Consider the following 22,283-nt stretch of genomic DNA (forward strand, 5'->3'; position numbering starts at 1 on the left):
ATAGCCAACAGGGCCCAGGGGGACAAGGTTTCAACCTTGCATCAGCACCAAGAGCTTTAGGGATGCTTGCTACTGCCAAGCGGGGAGACATACCCGAGGGTGATACCAGCCCTTTCTGCTCTCTGAGTGTAAGGGTTGTGGCCGGGAGAAGAGCACCAGGGTAGGTGGGTCATGAGAGGCCAAGCACCAGTCAGAGAGGCCTTCAGAGCTGTGCACCAGCTCTGCTGTGGAACCTGCCAGGACCCCAGCCCCAAGGTGTGGGGGCATGGCCTCTAGCAAGCCTAGGACATGGGTAGTTTGATTCTCCGTCGAGGGGACACGGACTTGCATTGTTCCACCAAAGCAGAAGGCTCTAGAGATGTCCATAAAAGACTCAGGGTGACAGAGGTCCTCTCCTGGATGGACAGTCCCATCAAATGCTCCCTCCTTCTCCATGGGGGAAGACAAGTGGGGGCCTGTGGGCTCAGCAAGACTGGGAGACCGTAGGGAGCATGCTCTCTGCTCCTCTCATCCCCAAGACCCTACTTCCTGGTCCCCAAGTCCACTCTGGAAGCTGTCTCCCTGTCCCCAGCCCTAGGAAATGACCAGAGGAAGTGAGGCAGGTCCAAAGCCCTGTAGTGCCCCTATATCTTCTCAGGCAGCCCTGCCTCCCAGCAGCCCGGCTGCCTCAGGAGTCCTCTGGGCTACACACCTCATGGAGAGGAGAAACTAGCAAGAGTTGTATGTCACGGCTTCAGCAACACGGGTTAAAATACCATACGGCACCCCCCGCCCCGCCCCCACTGATATCCAGGATCTGGGTCATGTGTACTCTCCACACCTCGGTCCCCAGGCTGAGTGGGGATCACAGACCTACCTTTTAAGGGTTAAATGAGACAATATAGGGAAATCACCCTAGCTGGCCCTGGCCCCTGATGGAGCAGGGGCTCAGCCATCGAGAACTCTGGTTATTCTCCTACCTGCCATCCAGCCCACCCAGACCCGGTCCCCAGCCGGGAGTGGGAGGTGGGGGGCAGGGGCAAAAGAAGGGCTCTGTTGGGGTGCTAGTCTGCACTGGGCTTTGCCCCTTCGAGGCACCATCTGTCCCCCAGGACCCCGGGCTCCCAATGTCTTTCACGATCGTCCCTGCCCGATGCCCAGTCCCGCACGGGGCGTCTTCAGGATGCAGCAGTGATTGAGCCCCAGGGCTGGGCTTGCTCTTACTTCCCGTCGCCAGCCTGGTCTGCGCTCTTCTGTGCAGGGTCCGGGCCCAGCAGGGCAGCCAGGACGCCATCAGGTTGAGGGCCTCCCCGCTTCATCTTGAGGTTGGCTCTGAGGGCGTCCTGCCCAGAGCCTCCCTCAGGGGAGGCCAGGGGATCTGGAAGGAGGGCAGAAGGGTTGCTCAGGACAGCCTCAGTGTACCCAATGGCCTCTGCTCCCAGAGCCTGGGTGTGTCCAGTGCCAGGAGGCAAGCGGGCTCTGTCTCGCATTCATTCACTCATTTGCTAATGCACTCACTTATTCATTCAGCAGCACACACATTCATTCACCTATCAATTTGCTTACCCATTCAGTTTTCTCTGTTCATTCATCTTTTCCATTCATTCATTTTCCCATTCATCCATCTTCCCATTCTTTCATTTGTTCACCCACTAGTGCATTCTTTCATCCACCTACTCATTCCCCTGTTCACTCCTCCCCTTCTTCATCCATTCACCTACTTACCCCTCCTCCCATTCATCTTCCACCAAGTCACCCTCCATTTGTTCGTTCCTCCATTCACTACTTATCTATGCACCTGCCCACTCATTCTTTAACCAATACCAAGAGGCATGAGATCCAGACTCTGCAGAGGCACCAGCCACCCCCAGCTTCTGCAAGGAGTCCCCCGTGTATCAGGAAGACACAGGGGAAACTCCATGGGGACAAGGACGATAAGGACAAAGAGGAGGGCTCAGGATAGCTTAACCAAGGAGCACATTTTGATGTGGGCAGCAGGTAGAGGGACTGGCCTGAGCAAGACATAGAGGTGGGAGGCAGCCTGGCTCGTCTGGGTGGGGCTGGTCATCTCCTGTGAAGCCAGGGAGGGGGGCTTTGACATTGAATGTCCTTGAGCAGATGAGGGACAGGTTCAGAGGGGTTTAGTGTAGGCCATCGGACAATAACATGGTGGAGTCCCTGAAGCAGAGGACCACACAGCTTTAGCAGCCCCTACGAGGGCAGTAGGTCACGGGAAAGTGGGAGGCCTGGTCGCTACTCACCGTGGACCCCAATCATGTGTTCCAGGATGAGGACCCTCTCTGCCAGGATCTTCAGGGCCTCTCGAAGCTGCTGAACACCCTCCCCCTGGCGCGGATGAAAAGCCAAGTTCAGGGTCTCAGTCAGGCTGGGGTGAGGACAGGCACAGAGGCTATGCAGACACAGTGGACATCCCTCACGGCCCTGCCTCTTCAGCAATGTCCACACCACTACAGACAGACATCAGAGCCAAGCACCGGCTGTGTGCCAGGCTGGTGCTCCCCACAGGACTCACCAACAAGCAGCTCAAAACCCAGTCAGTCAGCATCCCTGTAGTTACACAGCATGGACCGTGCTGACTGGGGCTTCAGCCCTAGACCTGATGGGCTCAAGCCTAAGTTTTTCTCCTGCTGTGGTTTCCTGAGGGCTCCTTCCCAGCGTGCCCTATGATGATTTTGTTTGTTTATTTGTCAATTGACACAAGATAGAGTTATCTGGAAAGAGCAACCTCAATTGAGACAATGCCCCCATCAGATTGGCTTGTAGGCCAGTCCATGGGGCATTTTCTTGATTAATGATTGAATGTGGAAGGGCAGAGCCCACTGTGGGTGGTGCCATCCCCTAGGCAGGTGGACCCGGATTGTATCAGAAAGCCAGTAAGCAGCATTCCTCCATGGTTTCTGCTTCGGTTTCTGCCTCTAGGTTCCTGCCTTGAGTCTCTGCCTTGACTTCCCCTAGTAATGACCTGTAACCCATAAGCTGAAATAACCCTTCTCTCTCCATGTGGCTTTGGGTCACGGTGTTTATCGCAGCAAAAGAAAGCAAACTGAGACGAACAGCATGCATTAACCACTGAGCCATCTCTCCAGCCCTGACTCGTCATATTCCTGAGAGACACAGCTCAAACTCCAACAGACCCCTACTTCCCCACACAAAAGATTGTCTCAGAAAGGTCGTGCACTTAAATGTAAGAGTCAAAACCATAAAGCCTTTAGAAGGAAATGTAGGTGTCAGTAATTTTAACCATGGATTAGGTGATGGTTTCTTTGATGTAGCTCTTAAAATACAAACAATGACTGAGAATAAAGACAAATCGAGTGCCTTAGATGAGAATTTTTTTTTCCATAACCAGGGATGCTATTAGAATGAAAACTTACTCGTAAAATGGAAGAAAACCGTTGCAAATATTGGGCACAGTACTGGATTGTTTCTAACCTGGAATATACGAAGAGCTCTTACAAGCTTTGGCTTCCCCGATGACGGACTGCACCCTGAAATCCAAATGAACCCTTTCCTCCCCAAGTCACTTGGGTCACAGTATTTATCACAGCAATAGAACTAACTCTGACTAGGACACCCACCTTCCAGAAAACACCAAGAGGCCAGAGCACTCAACTCAGGGCCTGCAGGTAGAGAAAGCGATCCGTAACTGCCTGGACTGTCCACCTGAGGGCGTTGGCCAAGTCAGCTTTGCGCACTAGGCTGAGCCAGCCAGAAAAAGACTCGAGATGGCCAAATCTCCCCAGAGTGCTGGTAGGAGCTAGTGCCAGGCACATTTCCAGAACCTTCCTTCCGTGCGGCTCCGTGTGAGGAGATACCTGACTGCTCCAAGGTGAGCTGCTGACCTTTGAGAAGATGGACACCAAGGCAAAGACAAGCCAGGTGGCCAAGGGACAAGGCTGTCACCCCCGAGCTGGAGTCAGGGCAGATGTGTGTCTCTGCCTGTGGAACATGGTGGATCTGCTATTCCACTCAGAGTCAAGGGGAGTCAACGAGAGTCCACTAGGTGGTAAGAGTGAAGTCCCCAGTAGGAGAGAGAAGGCAGCTGTGTGCAGGGTCCGTGCCTCCCAGCTGGGGAAGGGGCTGTGGGTGGGGAGCGGGGTCTTCAGAGTCTCTATGTCAGAGACCTAGACAAGCTGTCCTCTTCCCCCTCTCCTCCCTTCCCCTCCCTCCACGCTCTCTTCTCTTCTTCTCTCTTCCCCTTTCTTCCCTTCTCTTTTCCTTTTCCTTCCTTTTCTCCCTGCCCTTCCCCTCACCTCTCTCCCTCTCCTCTTCCCCCTTCTACTGTCTTTCTATCTTTTCCTCTCTCATCTGATTTCCTTTTTCCTTCCCTTCCTTAGGTGCTTTGTTTTGTTCTTGTTTTTTTAGACAGGGTTTCATTATGTAGCCCAGGCTAGCCTTGAACCTGTGCTCTTTCTGTCTCAGCCTCCTGAGCACCAGGATCTTCCTTTCCTTAAGTACAGCAAGAATCTCCCAAAGCTCCTCCCCCTCCCCTGTGCCCTGGCACAGCCTCACTCCTGCAGCCCAGGCCTCCTCCACCCTGCTCCAAATCTCCTAGCTCACTCTCCTCACACACACACAGGAAGCCCCCAATGGTCACTTCCATTCCCAGCCTATTTTTGTTGTCATTTGTTTTTTGATCCCCACCCCACCTCACCCTACCCTACCCCCCACCTCCCATGTCTCAGGTCCCCCATGCTGGCTGAGGACAACATTGAACTTCATACACGCTGGGCAAGTACTCTCCCAACGCAGCCACACTCCTCCCAGCCCTACTTTTACAGCCTCCCCTGAGGACCCCAACACCCTGGTTCCTTTTCCTCAACCTCCAAGCTCTGCTTGCCCCAATCTCTTCTTGTTCCCGTCCTCCCTCATCAGGATTTGAAGTGAAGACCCTTCCTCCACCTGTTGTGCCTCACATCCACCAGCCCAGTACACCCAGTTGGTGTGGTGGCTGCTCTTTGTAACTTGACGCTTGATAAGGGGCAGTGTCTTCTCCACAGGGTTGTGTTTCCCCTACCAGCCACTCCTGAGAATGCTCCTCCCATCCGAGCTCCCAGGGTCAGTGTCCCCAGCTGTGGCATGCCCACAGTTACAAGAGTATTCACACTGTCACCTCCTTGAGCTGAGAACTACCCAAGGACAAAGAGGGACTCTATCCTCAGCAGCCAGTACCCATCTCAGGGCTGGCCTTGGGGTCCCCAGCTTTCACCTCTAGTACATGATGTTGTGGAATAATCCTTTTGTACACTGTGAAGATGTGCTGCTCTCATTGGTTTAATAAAGAGCCAACTGGCCAATAGCTAGGCAGGAAGAGGTTAGGTGGGAGAGAAGACTGAGAGAACGCAGGGATGAAGAAGAGTGGACTTGCGAGGAGACACGGGGAGAAGAAAGATGAACACATCGTGCTGAAAAAGGTACCGCCACGTGGTAGAGCATAGATTAAAAAATATGAGTTAGTTTAAGTTGTAAGAGCTAGTTAGTAACAAGCCTAAGCTATTGGCCAAGCATTTATAATTAATAATAAGTCTCTGTGTGGTTATTTGGGAGCTGGCTGGTGGGACACTCTAACACACATAGTTACCTCTGCAGTGGTGGCTTTGTCCTCTTCTCCTTCCTTCACACTGGCCTCACCCTAGGAAGCAAGTCTCATGGTCAAGATATTGGGTGCAGTGCAAGGGCACCTCTCCACCCATGGGGACATGCAGAGACTGAAGATAGATGGTCTGGGGTGAGACAAGGGAGAGCGAGGCATACACCAGGACATCACTTGTGCAGCCCATTATAGAGAGGTGTGTAGGATCACCTTAAGAACTGCTTCTGAAATGGGGTACTCAGGCTTGGAACCTGGGGAACTCATGTGTCAGCTCTTGTGAGTGTTCATTAAATTGCCTTCATCTCTGGGCTCTGTTTCTCTGTCTCTAAAATGGGGCCAGTAAGGCTAGCCACATAGCATAGCATATACATGGCCAATGACTGCTTTGTGACTTCTAGAGGGTTGCTTAATCTCTCTGTGCCTCCATCACTCACCTCTAAAAGGTGATTAATAATAATAATACCTATCTCGTTGCTATGAAGGAGATGGAGTAGATTAATACTGAGCAGGAGCTTAAGCTAGCCTGGGTTCTAGAAGTGTTGTCAAAGCTGTTGCTGCCATTTTTCACTAGACAGAGGCACAGGAGGAGGCAAGCTTTGGAGGCTGAAACTCCTGAGTTCAAAATTCCAGCTCTACTATTGTGTAGCTGTGTGATTTTGGGGGAAATTATTTAATCTCTCTGAGCCTCAGCTGCCAGTTCCAATTAATCAGTATAATAAAGCATAGTCTGGATAGGTGATAGTGAGACTTAAACACATGATGAAGGCTACCCCCCACTGTATCAGCACATAGTAGGTATTCAGCAGAGATCCATTCTCCACCTTCTGACGCTGATATGAGGCTTGAACATGAGGTATCAGCTTCTTTGGTCTTGGAGACTGGAGCTGAAACCTATAAATTCTTGTGTCTGAAAAGGGTCATGGAAGCCAGCTGTCTGAGCACCAGATTCTAGGAGGTCCAAAGAAACAAAAACACCTTCCTGGTCATACAAATTAGTAATCTATAGCCGTAGGCTACAAAGTATTAATATAAAATCCTAGACAACTTGGTATATTAACCCAGGTAAGCTGTGACTAGACCTTCCCAGGACAAGCCTCAACTTGAGACTGTACCTGGTTCCTGCTCTCCAATCCCTCTCCTAGTTGGAATAGATAAGCCTATGTTTGGGGACACTATAGGACTGCACACAGACATGGCTCCCAATTTCCCAGTGCCCAGCCCACTGGCTCAGCTCATACTTACAGATGGCCTTGCCACAACCTGCCCATCCACCAGTCCCTGGAAAAGAAAAAGGGCAGTGGGGCTCTGCTGCCTTTGATGTTTTCTGCCTCTGGCTCCACCTGTGCTGGGTCTCAGCAAAAGAGGAAGCTGGAAGTTCAAACTTGGAACCTGACTGGGTCTGCAACTCCACCCATAGCAGAAGTCTGACACTGAGCCCTTGGGCAAGCCTTTGGTCTAATCTCTTGTACAGTGAAGCAATTCCAAGAATGGGTATCATGTAGAGGGGGGAAACAGGTGACTTTGCACTTGGGCAGAAAAACCTACAAGTGACTAAGGCAGGAGGATGTGCCAATCCAGAGTTTATATGTGCTGAACCCAGGGCTTACATATGCAGCTATTTCCAGCTGCTCACAAAGCACTTCTTAACCTTTTACCAAATGGGGACCCTAGCTCCCACCCTCACATAGTGAACCAGAGGGACCTTCTAGAAATGCAAACAATAGCATGAGAAATTCCTCCCAACTCAATCAGTTCCATCTATATGACAGAAACCTTCACAGAGGTCCACAATAATACCCAGAAACCTCACCTAGTCTCACATCCCATTATCCTTTCACTCTCAGCCTTGTCCCTAGATCAAGGCATTAGCACTTGCACTCCCTCTCTCTAAACTGATGGACCACATGGCTGGAGAGGCAGAGCAACCCTAGAGTTTGGGACTGCCCAGTCAGGCTTAGGACCTTACTTCCTCTCCAATAGGTGATCCCCAGGGAAGAAACAAGGGTTCAGGCATCGCTGGGTGACCTGATGAGAATGTCTATGTGGCTTTCAGCAACATCTAAGCTCTCTGGGACTCAGCTCATCAAAAAGATGGGAGTGGTACCACACTGGGACATTGATACCCCAGACTATCCCTATACTACCCTAGAAATGGCTGAGTCTTTACCTGGGATCCAGGTGCTCCTGGAGGTCCTGGGGGACCATGTGGTCCTGGGGGACCTGTGGGTAGAGTCATTGATGAACACTTGAGGCCAGAAAAAGCTCACTGCTCCCCATCAGATCTGAACAGGAACATTCCCAGCATCCTGACCTTGCCCTGGGCCTTCCCTCACTGGTAGCAAATGAAAGTTTGATGAATGAATATCAGAGAAGATCCAGATTCTCAAGACTCCCCCATCCTTCAGATCTCAGAGGCCCACCTTCATCTACCCATTTCCTTCCCATTCCTAATCTACATGGTCACCCCAATTCTGAGACCTGAAGACTGAGCAGGGAGCTAATCCACAATGTCCCAGCCCAGCCTGTCAGTCTCCTGACAATTTGAAAACCTAGAACCAGCCCCTCTGACATCCTCCATCCATTTCGCCTTGGTTACCACGAGCACCCACCATGCACATCCAAACCACACATTTAGAAGCACTCTGTTGGGATCTCTGATGGCCCCCACTCTGGACAGACTTGATTGTTAACTTGACAGTCTAGCATCATCTGAGAGGAGATGCCCAAGTTGAAGGATTGCCCAAATTAGAATAGTGTGTGGGCATGTCTAGGAGACTGTCTTGATCGTAGTTAACAGGAGAGCCAGGCCCACTGTGGGCAGCACCACCTCCTAGGCAGGTGGTCCCGGCTGGACAAGCTTGAGTCTGTGAGTGAACTGACGTTGCAGCTTCAGGTCCCCGCCCTGACTTCCCTCAATGGCAGACTGTGACCCATAAGCTGAAACAAACCTTGTCCTCTCCTAAGCTGCTTTTGGCCATGGTGTTGGTCACAGCAACTGGATAGAAATGGCAACACCTCCAAGTCTCCAGTCAGGCCCTCTTCACCCTCACTCCACGGACACCCTTCTGGAAAGTTCCACTGTTGTTGTTTCTTCCCATCAATTGAGCAAACTCCCTATTATTCTTTCCTGGTTCTCTTTGGCAGCACTGGCAAAAAGAACCTCTATAGGACCTTCTCCCCTTCATTACCCTCATACCTCTTTGGTGTGGGCCAGTCCCTGCTCATGGCCATCATGGGTTCCACACCTGTTTCCCCCAACAGCCCAGGGAATGTCCAGAGGACCAGGCTGTCAATCCTCTTCCCTGCACAGACTTACACTTCCCAAGACTCAGGGAACCCTCATCAGAGTGTGCCAATGTGGCCACTGTTAGGAGTAGCCATCCCAGGCTGCAGTCCAGTTATAAAACAAACACCACCCCTGCATCTCAAGCATGCCAGAGGTGTGGCATGGCACCTGGAAGTCCTCAGTACCCCACAAATCTGCTGCCTCATCTCTCTCAAATACAACCTTCTGTATGGACCCCATTCATCTCCTTTCCAAATCTGTCTCTCACCATAGCTTTCTTCCATTCTACAGAAGCATGAGGAGGGAACGCAGATCCTTGTGCACTCAGCCCCTGCCCCAGAACAGAAGTAAGCAGCGAGGCAGAGGCCACCTGCATTGTGTCAGCTCACTTATGGAATCCCTGGGGCATGAACTGTGAGCCTCTGTGCATACAGAGGGCCTAGGAGGGATGGGAAATCCCCAGTCTCTCTCCTCCCATAGGGATCTTGTTTTTGCTGCCCACTGTACATCTGTGACACACCCCACGCCAAGGCCCTCAGCTCCCTCTGCTGCCCTAGTCTGCCCCTCATCTGGGCTTGTACGGACCCTGGTGCACCTCACACTGTGGTTCACACAAAGACAGCCAGGGACCACTTCATTCAGATGTCTGTCCTAGTTGACTCGTTCAGGGCAGATGTGTCCAGTTGTCTCAGGGTGGGGGCCCTCAGGTCCAACTGGGAACCATAGACTGCCCAACTGGCCTTCAGTTTCCCCAGGACTCCTGGGATCGGGGCCAAGGGTGAAGCTAGGCTGAGTGCTTGACTGGGTTGGTTCCTAGCACTGCATAAACCAGGCATGCTGGGGGCACTTCTGCAACCCCAGAACTTGGGAGCTGGAGGCAGGAGGACCAGAAGTCGAAGCGTTATCCTTGGCTATATGAGTAAATGGGAGGCCGGCCTGGACTACATGCTACTCTGTGTCAATAAATGAATGAATGAATGAATAAATCAATAAATGAATAAATAAAGTAGAAAAAAAGACCTTTGTGCTCCAGATAGGCCCAAGAAGGAATCTTCAGTCTACTCACCAGGGGGACCAGGGGGACCTCGGGGACCTGGGACCCCAGTCAGCACCGTGTCAACAACAGCAGGGTTCAGCTGGGTGTCTCCATCTGCAGAGACAGTGACGTGATCAATAATCAGTTGGGATAGAGGTGGCCAATCTGGAGGCCGAGTCTGAGGGACCAGGGGGCTCCCCAGAGCTGAGATCAGCACCCTCACCCTGTGTACGAATGGACACTCTGCACTTCCTGCTCAGAAGTAGTCAGGGTAAGGGGTGGGGAGGTGGATCAGTGGTTAGAGTACCTGCCACACAAGCTTGAAGATCTGAGTTGGAATCCCCAGCACCCACATATCACAGCTGAGAGTGGTAGCGTCTCCCTGTAATCCCTATGCTGGGGCCTGGAAGCACCAGGTTTGCTGGTCACCAGTTGGCACGCCCCAGGCTAGTAGGAGACCCTGTCTCAAATAATGAAAAGCAACGGTGGAAGACACTCGATGTCAGCCTTTGGCCTTTACACACACAGGCACACATCTGCACAAACACATACATACACACACACATGCACACACACACACACATGCACACACACACATGCACACACACATGCACACACACACATGCACACACACACACATGCACACACATGCGTGTGCGCATGCATCGGGGTGGATCCTCTGCTGGACTCCTCATGGCTTAGGGGCACACTTTAGTGGCCATTAAGATCACTGCCCACTCCTCAGCACCATCTACCTTTTCCCTAACTAGGGGCATTTCTTCAAGGAAGCCCAGGCTACAGTCGAAGTCAGAACTGACCCCTGTCCCACCTGGCACCCTCTGAATGCACCTAGACTCCCATCCTGCCTGGGGGACAAACCCATGTCTCACTGCAAGCACTCAGGGACCGTGTCCTTCAGTATCCAGAGTGGTTCCCTTAGCATGGCCACCTGGCTGGAAACTGGAAACTGAGGCCCGGATTCAGGAACAGTTATCAGTGCTCAGGTTTGTGTTATGTGTGGGAGCTGAACAGGGGTCTTCCCTACTCCATTCCTATAACTGCTAACAAGAACTCCATAGCCACACTGTCAATCAGATCACCTCCCATCCACTTCTTCAACATTTCATTTTGAAGGCTGGCAAGATGGCTCAGAAGGTAAAGGCACTTGCCACCAAGCCTGGTGACCAGAGTTTGATCCCCAGGACCTACATGGTAGAGAAAACTGACTTCCACAAGTTGTCTTCTGACCTCTATGTGTGAACTATGGCATGCTCCTCCCAATAGATAAATAAGTATAATAAATTTACTTTAGTTTACTCTTCTTTTGATGCAATTGTTTATTTATTTATGGGGTACTAGAGATTAAATCCCAAGCCTCATGAATACTACATAGGTGCTCTACCACTGAACCACACCCCAGCCCCTCACTGGGGGATTCTAGGCAGGTGCTCTACCACTGAGCCACATCCTAGCCCCTCACTGGGGGATTCTAGGCAGGTGCTCTACCACTGAGCCACACCCCAGCCCCTCACTGGGGGATTCTAGGCAGGTGCTCTAACCACTGAGCCACACTCCCAGCCCCTCACTGGGAGATTCTAGGCAGGGGCTCTACCACTGAGCCACACCCCAGCCCCTCACTGAGGGATTCTAGGCAGGTGCTCTACCCCTGAGCCACACCCCAGCCTCTCACTGGGGGATTCTAGGCAGGTGCTCTACCACTGAGCCACACCCCAGCCTCTCACTGGGGGATTCTAGGCAGGTGCTCTACCACTGAGCTATGTGCCCCACCCCTAATTTTATTTTTAAATACACTTTGATTTTTTTTTTCTTTTGAGACAGGTTTCCCTGTGTAGCTCAGACAAGCCTTGAGTTTGCTACGTATTCCTGACTGGGTTAGAGCTAGCATTGATTCTCCTGCCTCAGCTTCCTCAGAGCTGGGGTTTAGGCTTGTGATATCATGAACAGCTCCTCCAAGATTTTAAAATAACCCTGGGGTTAGGGCTAGGGTTAGGGTCAGGGCATTTAACCAAAATTTCTCCTCCTTTCTGAGTGGCAGGCTCCCTCCCTCACATCGTCCCTTAGACCCAGAATCCTTGACCCTCATGCTCTGTGTTCTCACAAAGCAGGTATTTTTTGTGCCCTGTGGCTCACAGTCACACTGTGGTCCCCGAGAGACCAAGTAGGTCTAACTTGCTACTTTTTGTGCTCAGTAAACGCCTGTTGAGTGTCTTACAGCGAGGAGACATCTGGAAGGAGATGTGACGCGGCGTGGCTTTGGCAGGGTGTCCTTGCCAGCTAAGAGAGCTGATTGCAGCTGGAGGTGGCGTGTGTCAGACCTGGTGAGCTGAGCCTTGAGGCCAAGAGCAGGGTTGGAGACCCTCACCATTTTCTCAGGGGCCCCTCCTTCAGGACCAAACCTCATTTCCTGGCTGATCCCTACCTCTGGTGGACTCCCAGCTTCCCTAGGGTCCCTAAGGGAAACCTATTTTCCCCCAACAGACAGCTTGGCTCACCCGATCCTCCCATCCCGGGGCCCAGTACTCACTCTCCTTGTCTGTGGGTGGCTGCAGGGAATAGAGGACGCCTTGGGGACTGCTTGGCAAGAGGCTGGGACTGCCTGCTGGGCCAGGAGGGCCTGGTGGACCAGGGCGCCCCATCTCTCCAGGAAGCCCGCGTGGCCCCGGTGGCCCCAAGAGACCTACATTGGAGACAAAGGATTTCTGTGAGACTGACGGCGGTGGTGATGTTACGGACTGACGACGGTGATGTTACAGACTGACGGCGGTGATGTTACGGACAGGGGAACTAAGGCCGGGAAGGGGAAAGGACTGGCCAGGGTCATTTGGGCACTCAGTGACAGGCTTCTGGACACACAGAGGGTTTAATTAAACCTGACAGGTTTAACGAGAAGGCTTCCCCTTCCTGGTCCCCTGCAGAGGGGACACAAGGTCAGTGGAAGATGGACATGATAACGTTAGAAGTGGAATCAGGACTCGGGAGGAGTTTAACTCTGAAGCAAGGACGGAGGGTGGGCCAGTCCTGAGCAGAGGTTGGTGCTCTCCAGCACGCAGGGAATCATGGGACCATGGGATTCCTGAATGGCGTTCCCGGTGGTTGGAATAAACACTTCGGCCTTAGCAGCCCTACCCAACCCCCAAAAGGTCCCTGTAGACTCTTGTCCTGAGGCACCCCTGAGATTGGGGGGGAGGGTGAGAAGAGAGGGAATGAATTTGGGGCTAACAAGCAAGATTGGGGTGCACAGAATGCAACCCGTGCTCAGGTACAAAGCAAAGCACAGTCTCTTTAGTTCAGGGGACAAATGTTCCTTACCTGGAGGTCCCACTGGGCCCTTCTCTCCTGTCTGGCCCCGGTCACCTTTGGAACCCGGGGGCCCGGCAGGCCCTGGTGGTCCCATCTGTCCTGGAGGTCCTGGGGGGACAGAATAATGGGAGAACACTGTGGATTGATGCTGCCATGGAGGCTCCAATTCTGGTCACATTGACTGAGCTCAGTGAGTTGTTGGCAGGTGCTCTACCACTGAGCCACACCCCAGCCCCTCACTGGGGGATTCTAGGCAGGTGCTCTACCACTGAGCCACACCCCAACCCCTCACTGAGGGATTCTAGGCAAGGGCTCTACCACTGAGCCACACCCCAGCCCCTCACTGGGGGATTCTAGGCAGGTGCTCTATCACTGAGCCACACCCCAGCCCCTCACTGGGGGATTCTAGGCAGGTGCCTCTACCACTGGGCCACACCCCAGCCCCTCACTGGGGGATTCTAGGCAGGTGCTCTACCACTGAGCCACACCCCAGCCCCTCACTGAGGGATTCTAGGCAGGTACTCTACCACTGAGCCATGCCCCCAGCCACCCTGGTGTACTGGTTATTAGAGGTGACAAGCTGTCTTTCCCTGTCTGTGATTCCTATAACTGCGTTTTCCTCCCCTTTACACACAGGTAAACTGAGCAGCAGAGAGGCACAGGTTATTTTCTCACTTCAAATCCTTCCTTCCTGCTCTCTTCTTGCTTAAGATCCAGCACGTGTGGCAACCGAGCCCAAGTTGCTCTGAAGGGTCTGCAAGGTCGGGCCTCCCCCTTGAACCACTCTCCTCTCGAAATGTTCTAGAGGCCTGAGAGGAACGTGGCGCAGGTCCTAGCGCTTAAGAAGCTGAGGCAGGAGAATCAAAATTTCAAGGGTAGTCTGGCGACCGTAGAACTTTGTCTCACAGTTAAGTCGACTGAGGGCCGTGCATGTAGCTCATCATTTAAATTGCATCTGACTCTGGTCTGTGAGGAAGAGTCGGGCTTAGGGGGTGGGGTGGGAGTGTGTTCTGAAAAAGTGCCTGTTGCTGGGGAGTTCCCCAGGTCAGGGAGGCAGGAAACCCAGGAGTCACCATTAGTGGGGCATGTCTGCCACCTGCTGGCCATGGCTGGAACTTCACTTTCTCTGATAAAGTTCCAGCCAAGCCCATGGATTGAGTTTGGAGACAGCCAAGGAAGTAGACCCGGGGCCTGTGTCCTTAGGGGACATGGGATAAGGGGCAGGTGTGGGACCTCAGAGATGAATCCTGGGGTTCTCTGGGAGAGGAGAAAGAGGGGAGCAAATCATGTGCCCAGGGCTCTTGTGGAGCTATGGATCACCAGCAAACTGGTGACTTGGGGCAGTTACTAACTTGTCTGAGGGTCGATCGAGACCTCTGTGACTCTGCTGTTCTCACGCTTTGATAGAAGGTTGGAAATGACACCTAACAGCCAGGGCTGGCTGCCTGCTGCTGTAACCCCAGCACTATTGGAGTGGGGTGTCAGAGTCAAGGGGATCGTGGGGACTTGTGGGCATCCAGCCTAGATCCAGGTTCAGTGAGAGACCCTGTCTCAAGGGAATGAGGTGGAGAATGAGAGAGGAGGACTCCTGGTGTCCTTCTGTGGACCTTGTGTGGGGACAGGGGCACACACACATATACATACACACACACACACACACACACACACACACGCACACACACGCACACACACGCACACACACACCCTGTCAACTGTCTAGTTAATCCCCTCCCCCAATACACACACACATACACCACGAGCACAGTAAACAGCCTGAAGCCAGCATGAGCCAGTGTCCTCCTTAGCTTTAATTGTCAACTTGACACAACCTTGAGTCACCTGACAAGCCAGTCTCCGCTGAGAACCTGCCTAGATACGATTGGCCTGGGGGCATGTCTGTGTGTGGGGTGGGGTGGGGGTGTCTTCATGGTTAATTGGTGTAGAGGCTCCAGCCCAGGGTGAGGTGGTGCCATCCCACGCCGGGTGGTCCTGGTCTGTGTGTGAAAACCAGGTAACCATGAGCCCAGAGTGAGCCGGGAGTGAGCAACAGTTTCTTCATGGTTTTTTTTGTTTTGTTTTTGCTTCGACTTCCTTCCCTGACTTCCCTCAATAACGGACTGAGCTGTAAGCGGAAATAAACCCCTACATCCCCGAAGCTGCTCTTTCTTGAGATTTCTTCATCAAGCCGCAGGGAAGGCACCAGACAAGCAGGCCTTGACAACAGCAACTGTGTTGGCCACAAATGACAGCACCCTTCGGCCGCCCGGCAGCAAAGCCTGGACCTCCAGGGACAGTCTATACAGAAAGGACATTGGATTTTTGCTCATGACAAGAAGCCAGGGATGGTGGCCCAGGTCTACGGTTCCAGCACACAGAAGGCTGAGGCAGGAGGATTAGGAGTTGGACAACAGAGCTTAGAATGGATCTACAGGGCTCTGTGTGTCATAGGAGCAGCGGAATACTTCCAGATCTTTCTTTTTTCTTTTTATGTGTTGCCATCCTGGGGGGATGAATTCAGGGCCTCACACATACTAGGCAGGTGCTCTACCACTGAGCTACACCCCAGCCCCTCACTGGGGGATTCTAGGCAGGGGCTCTCCCACTGGGACATGCCCCCAGCCCTTTTTATACTTTCAGACAGGGTTTTGTTTTTTGTTTTTTGTTTTTTTTTGGTTTTTCAAGACAGGGTTTCTCTGTGTAGCTTTGCGCCTTTCCTGGAACTCACTTGATAGCCCAGGCCGGCCTCAAACTTACAGAGATCCGCCTGGCTCTGCCTCCCGAGTGCTGGGATTAAAGGCGTGCGCCACCACCGCCCGGCTCAGACAGGGTTTTGCTAAGTTTCCTGGGCTGGTCTTAAATTCACTCCATGGCTCAGGCAGACCTTAAACTATCATCCTCCTGCTTCAGCCTCCCAGGTAGCTGGGATCACAGACCTGTGCCACCAGTCCCGGCCAGATCTTCACCATTCTAAAGAAGAGTGTGCAATACTGGTGTGATGCTTAATCCACCATATTTTTTAGTAATGAGTTCAAGTTTCAACACATTACATGAGCAAATCAGACCCAGGAGGCCAGGGTGTGGCACCCACTCTGACCTCATTCCCTGGCCCAATTCCTCCCCTGTGGGCCCTGCTCACCAGCTGGACCTGTGGGTCTTCTCCTTCGGGGCCCGGGGTGGGCAATGGGAATGGCATCCGGCAGGAAGTCCTCATTCCAGGTTGATGGGGTGCTCTGCGGGGGTGGCAGGTCATTGTCTGGGCCTGAAGGTTGCTCTGCTGCCTCCAGCAAGAGGACCTAGCCAGAGAAGGGAGGAAGGTCAGGCCCTGGCCAGCAAGGACAGGGATAGATAACAGGCAAAAAAAAAAAAATGGGGTCTAGATACACAATGGAGTATTATTCAATCATCAAGAAGAGTGCCATTTGCAGAGAGATCATTAGGTTATGCAAAATAAAACAGACTCAGAAAGATAAATATTGTATATTTTCTCTCATACTCAGGCTCTCTCTCTCTCTCTCTCTCTCTCTCTCTCTCTCTCTCTCTCTTTCTCTCTCTCTCTGTGTATGTGTGTGCATATGTTTCTGTCTCTGTCTCTGAGTTGAATACAATTAAAAATACATGAAAAAATATAGCACACACTTTTAGACAACTTGGTATAAAGCATGGGCTGGCAAGCTGGCTGAGCAGGTAAAGGTGCTTGCCACCAAACCTGATGACCTGAGTTCAGTCCCTGAGACCCACCTGGTCCTGCTTGTCCTCTGGCCTTCAAGAGGCATGTGCATGCCCCTAACCCCATATCCACAAAGAATAATTTTTTTTAAAAAAAATTAACAAAAATAAAAAGAAAGCTGGGCATGATGGGCACACCCAGGTCCCCAGTATTTGGGAGATGGTGACAGGAAGATCAGGCATTTAAGAATTCAAGGCCATCCTGGGATACATAGGAGTTCATGGCCAGCCCGGGCTACATGAGACATGTGTGTGTGTGTGTGTGTGTGTGTGTGTGTGTGTGTGTGTGTGTTGTTGTTGTTGTTGTTGTTGTTGTTGTTGAAACGGGACAGGAACATGGGTATGCAGGGACACATGACCCTGATGGTCCCTGAGACCGAGCTGCTCATGGCGGGTTCTGCCTCTCAGCATCCTTTGGTAGGTACATCCCTGTCCATCCTCTCTCCTTCCACATCACAATCTTTATGACTCAGGCAGCACTTTCTGGACTCTCCAGTTCATTCCATAGCCACTCGTCACTGCGACTGAGCGACAGCCAAGCTCTCCCTTCCCTGACACAGAGGGACTGTGAGGTGAGTGCTCTGTTCCCTCTCTTCGTGGTGCTCAGATTCCTTTACCTGGGAATGGTTATGGATGAATGATGGACAGAGAGATGGGTGGAGGATGAGTGGTTATACGGATGGGTGGGTGGATGGACGGGTGAGCGGGTGGATGGATGGGTGAGTGGGTGGATGGGGTGGATGGATGAACGGACGGGTGAGTGGGTGGATGGACGGACGGGTGAGTGGGTGGATGGGGTGGATGGATGGATGGACGGGTGAGCGTGTGGACGGGGTGGATGGATGGATGGATGGATGGGTGAGCGGGTGGATGGATGAGTGAGTGGATGGATGGATGAGTGGGTGGGTAGATGGATGGGTGGGTGGATGGACGGGTGAGTGGGTGGATGGACGGACGGACGCGTGAGCGGGTGGATGGATGGACGGACGGGTGAGTGGGTGGATGGATGGGTGAGTGGGTGGATGGGGTGGATGGATGGACAAGTGAGTGGGTGGATGGACGGACGGGTGAGCGGGTGGATGGATGGGTGAGTGGGTGGATGGGGTGGATGGATGGATGGGTGAGTGGGTGGATGGGGTGGATGGATGGATGGGTGAGTGGGTGGATGGACGGATGGGTGAGCGGGTGGATGGATGGGTGAATGGATGGATGGGTGGATGGATGGACGAATGGGTGAGCGGGTGGATGGATGGGTGAGTGGGTGGATGGGGTGGATGGATGGACGGACGGGTGAGCGGGTGGATGGACAGATGGGGAGATGGGTGAGTGAACGGAAAGGTGGGTGAGCAGATGGGAAGGTAGGTGGATGTGAGGAGTGGATGGATGGGCGGGTGGATAGATATGAAAGAAGTAAGATACACATGGCCTGTCTTGGTCCATGGCCCTTGGTACCCACCTAGCAAACTAAAAAGAGACAGTGACTCCTCAGTACCCTCTGCCTTTCCCTCTCCCCTCAAAGAAGGCAGGGGTCGAAGATGGCAAAGACTGGGAGCCTACATCTGGAACCATTTCCCTTAATTCACGTTTTCAAGTAACGTATGAAAACGCCATCATAAAACCCATCACTTTAGTGCTGACTTTTAAAGGGTTATTTTTATTTTATGTATGTGAGTGTTTTTCCTGCATGTATGTCTGTGCGCCATGCGTTTGCCTGGTGCCCACGGAGGTCACAACAGGGTATCAGATCCCCTGTTACTGGAGTTATGGAAGGCTGTGAGCCATCATGTGGGTGCTGGGATCCAAACCTGGGTCCTCATAAAGAGCACCAAGTGCTCTTAACTTCTGAGCTATTTCTCCAGCCCTTTTATGTGCTGATTAAAATAATAATAATAGTAATAATAAAAATTAAAATTAAAATGTCCCAAACCTAGTGACTCCTAGCTGTTTCTGAAATTTCCAGCAGAGGGCGCTGTGGGCCTGAGCTGGACACAGGGCAATCACAGCTCAGGTGGTCTAGTCTGGAGTCTGGTGGGCCGAACCTAGGGCAGGGGGTACACCTGGGGACCCTGTTACTCCCACTGATGCTGACAATCAGAGGGAAAAACAGCTCACTGGGGCCTCGGCTAGCCTGAGGTTTCACGGGAGTTGTGCCTTTCCAGGCCGGCTACCTGGGACCCCTCTCCACCCGGAGCCAGGACCATTCCTCTGCACCACTCTCTTTGATCCCTGAGCCAGGAAAAGCCCGTGCATCCTCCTCCTCCTCCTCACACATGAACTGGAAACAGAGGCCCGGAGACTGAGCTTAACTCCCTTGAGGTCACCCAGCCAGCAACTGGTCAGACCAAGGCCTTGGATCTCCTGATCCCAACCCCCCACCCACCGCCTCCCCATCCCCCCACCCCCGCCGCCCCATAATCCTCACGACAAAGGGAAAGTTCTGACTCCTGCTTGAGCCTGGGGGCATCCCAGAACTCTGTGCTGCAGAGGTGAGGGGGGAGTAATGGAAGGAATGTGTGTGGGGGTGACATGAGACAGGTGACTTGGAGCAGTGGACACGAATACGGTGTGACAGGAAGCTGGTAGCCTGAAGCCCCAAGGGGGATGGGAGAAGAGGGCTAGTCCCCATTTTTGCCTGGCTACTGAGAACACAAAGTTGTCCATTAAACAAGTTGGCAAGTAATTGGGGTGCACTATATCCCAGCATCCCCCAGGGCCCTAGAGATGAGCAAGGGGACAGTCCCAGGTACATGAAACTGAAGCAGGGTCATGTGAGAGGATGAGAATGTATTGGGGGGGGGGATGGAGAGACGAGGGGCTGGTGGGGACCAGGACAAACAGCAAGCCAGAGGGCCCCAGGAAGACGTGTCCACCGTATGTCGAGGAAGACTGACCCTGATGCTCTTTCCTGCTAAATTCCGGGCGTCTCCAAAGGGAACTGCCACCAGCTCTTTACCTCGGCACAAAATGCTTGGCTGACTCTTTCTGGATATGTTCACACGGCCACCACGGCCCACAGAGCCGGTGAACCCAGGCAGAGTTGTCCCGGCCTCAGCCTGAGCCCCCGCACTCCTGGCTTGGCACGGCTGACCTCCCGGGGGAGGGGAAGAAATTCCATCTGTGCCCCGACTGGGCTTAACAGGTCTGACACGGGACACAGTCCAAGAAAGCCAGACCATGGGCTGGTGGGAGGGCTCCGGGGGCAAAGGCGCTTGCAGCGAAGCCTGCCGACCTGAGTTTGACCCCCAAGATCCACGTGGTGGGAAGAGAGAAGCGACTTCCGCAAGTTGTCCTCTGCTTGCACACGCGCACACACGCGCGCACACACACACACACACACACACACACACACTGTGGCATGCGTACCTGCACTCAGGAGCATGCGTATCAGTCCATCAAGAAAAAGAAAAGATAGAAGGAAGAGAGGAAGGGAGGGAGGAAGGAGGGAGAGAGAGAGACAGAAAGAAAGGAGAGAGAGAGAGAGAGAGAGAGAGAGAGAGAGAGAGAAACAGACAAACAGACAGACAGACAGACAGACTACCGATCTGAGACAGTGACCCGATGATGTCATCACAGCCAGGGCCCCACCCTCCTCCATCAGAGACCCGAATGCTGGGGTTGTGTAACTTTCATTTCTTAGGGTTCCCTCCCAGTCCTTGTGGGTTGTGGAGTGGGAATGGGAAAAGGAGAGGACAGAATATGGAAGAGGAGCCGGGGCCCTGCTGGCCTCTTGCCCATCACCCTGCCCAGGATGAGAGGAGCCACACCCTAACGGGCCACCTGTCCCTCAACTGTCCCTTCATACCTTGCTCTTGAGTGTGGCCCAGAGAGGGAAACACCATTAGCTGTCAATTATGACAGTCTCTTTCTGCTTGCTCGGGTGTGACTTCCTGGCTGGTGACCCCTGGGTGATTCCACAGCCCAGTGCTGACCGGTGGGATGCAACGAGTCTGTTGGGGGCACTGTCTCACCTTTCCTTTTTCTACATTATTGATATGGTGTGGGGATGGGATTCCTTGAGCTGCAGCAGCCACTTTGTAACCTGAGGCATCCTGCAGGAGCTCAGAAACAGATTCACTGGGGAGGCGGAGGGGAGAGTCAATGGCTTTCCTGGGTTCTTCAGTCACTGAACAAATCCCCAGACCATCAACTCCTGGACTTCCGTTTGAACAGACATACTCAGGGTATAAGTTGGCTCACTCCTGGTGACTAGGGTTGTCCCTTCCAACTTCATGCACCACACAGTTCTCCAGGATTCTGCATAACTGTAGCTCTTAGGCAGACTGCCTCAATTGCCCCCTCTTTTTGCCTTTATAGTACCAGGGACTGAACCCTAGGCCAGGAGACACATGGGCACTGAACAGTCAGCCTGAAAACAACATTGGAGGTGAACCAGGAGTCCTCAGCCCCTACCTGAGCACTCGGGTGCCTGTTTGAAGCAACTGGGCCGAGGAGCTGGGCTCTGCCCCAGGGTGGGCCCCATGCTCCCCAGCTTCAAGCTGCCTCCCTGGATCCCGCGGCCCAAGCTTCTGGACGCTCCACCCCATCTTGTAGCTGGCCCTTTCGTGATACGCTGAGATCCCTCTTCCAGCCCGAAGGACAGAGGGCCGGCCTCTGGCGGTTGCCGCTTGCACTGTTGAGACCCTATGCGGCAGGGGGTGTCAGGAGTGGGGAGACAGGAGAGGATTTGCTCCCAGCCAGAGGGCATGCATGAGAGCCAGGTACGAGGGGGACCGCTGGCCCCCAAGAGCTGTGACTTTTAACACCCAGAATACTGAACCAGAGCCAAGCCAAGCCGCCAGTTTTTCCTCTGTGCCAAACCCTACCATGGCTTTGGAAAATGCCCATCAGGCCGACTCTCCTCCCCTGCTCTGAAACCTCAGGAGTAGAAGTTTGTCCCAGCCTCATCCCCAGCCTCCTATCCATCCTTTCCAAGGTGGCCCTGGCCCTGGCTGGGGAAGCCTTCCATCCCTCACCTCTCCGCCACCTCCAGAGATCTTGACTCCAGAGGGAACAGAGGCTGGCCTGGGCTGGGAGACCCTGCCTGCTCACACAGGGGTTTGATCTCAGAAAGCTGTGCATGTCCTGGAGTCTTGAATATCCTAGGTTCTGCATAATATCACCCACAGCCTGCCCTTAACTTTTTTTTTGTTTTATGTGTGTGTGTGTGTGTGTGTGTGTGTGTGTGTGTGTGTGTGTGTGTGTGTATGGGTGTACAAGGTGTGTACACAGTGGTGTACCTGTGGTCAGAGGACAACTTGCAAGAGTTGGTTCTTTTCCTTTACCATGTGGATGCTGGGAACTGAACTCAGGTCATCAGGCTT

At 52.9% G+C, this 22,283-nt stretch overlaps 1 protein-coding gene across 1 annotated transcript in view; it reads right to left on the reverse strand.

The window, feature by feature from the left end:
- Positions 1–795: 795 nt before the first annotated feature.
- The window catches only part of Col26a1 (collagen type XXVI alpha 1 chain), a 103,825-nt gene continuing 82,337 nt past the window's right edge, over positions 796–22,283 (reverse strand). The window contains exons 5-13 of the mRNA XM_059249788.1: positions 16,373–16,529; positions 13,246–13,344; positions 12,461–12,613; positions 9,946–10,029; positions 7,761–7,813; positions 6,836–6,871; positions 5,582–5,632; positions 2,241–2,325; positions 796–1,357 (exon numbers count right to left, since the gene is read on the reverse strand). Coding sequence (XP_059105771.1) covers positions 1,200–1,357; positions 2,241–2,325; positions 5,582–5,632; positions 6,836–6,871; positions 7,761–7,813; positions 9,946–10,029; positions 12,461–12,613; positions 13,246–13,344; positions 16,373–16,529 — 876 coding nt within the window. The 3' untranslated portion in view covers positions 796–1,199. The remainder of the gene's footprint in view (positions 1,358–2,240; positions 2,326–5,581; positions 5,633–6,835; positions 6,872–7,760; positions 7,814–9,945; positions 10,030–12,460; positions 12,614–13,245; positions 13,345–16,372; positions 16,530–22,283) is intronic.

Source organism: Peromyscus eremicus, chromosome 23, assembly GCF_949786415.1.
Source record: "Peromyscus eremicus chromosome 23, PerEre_H2_v1, whole genome shotgun sequence".
Lineage (NCBI taxonomy): Eukaryota > Metazoa > Chordata > Mammalia > Rodentia > Cricetidae > Peromyscus > Peromyscus eremicus.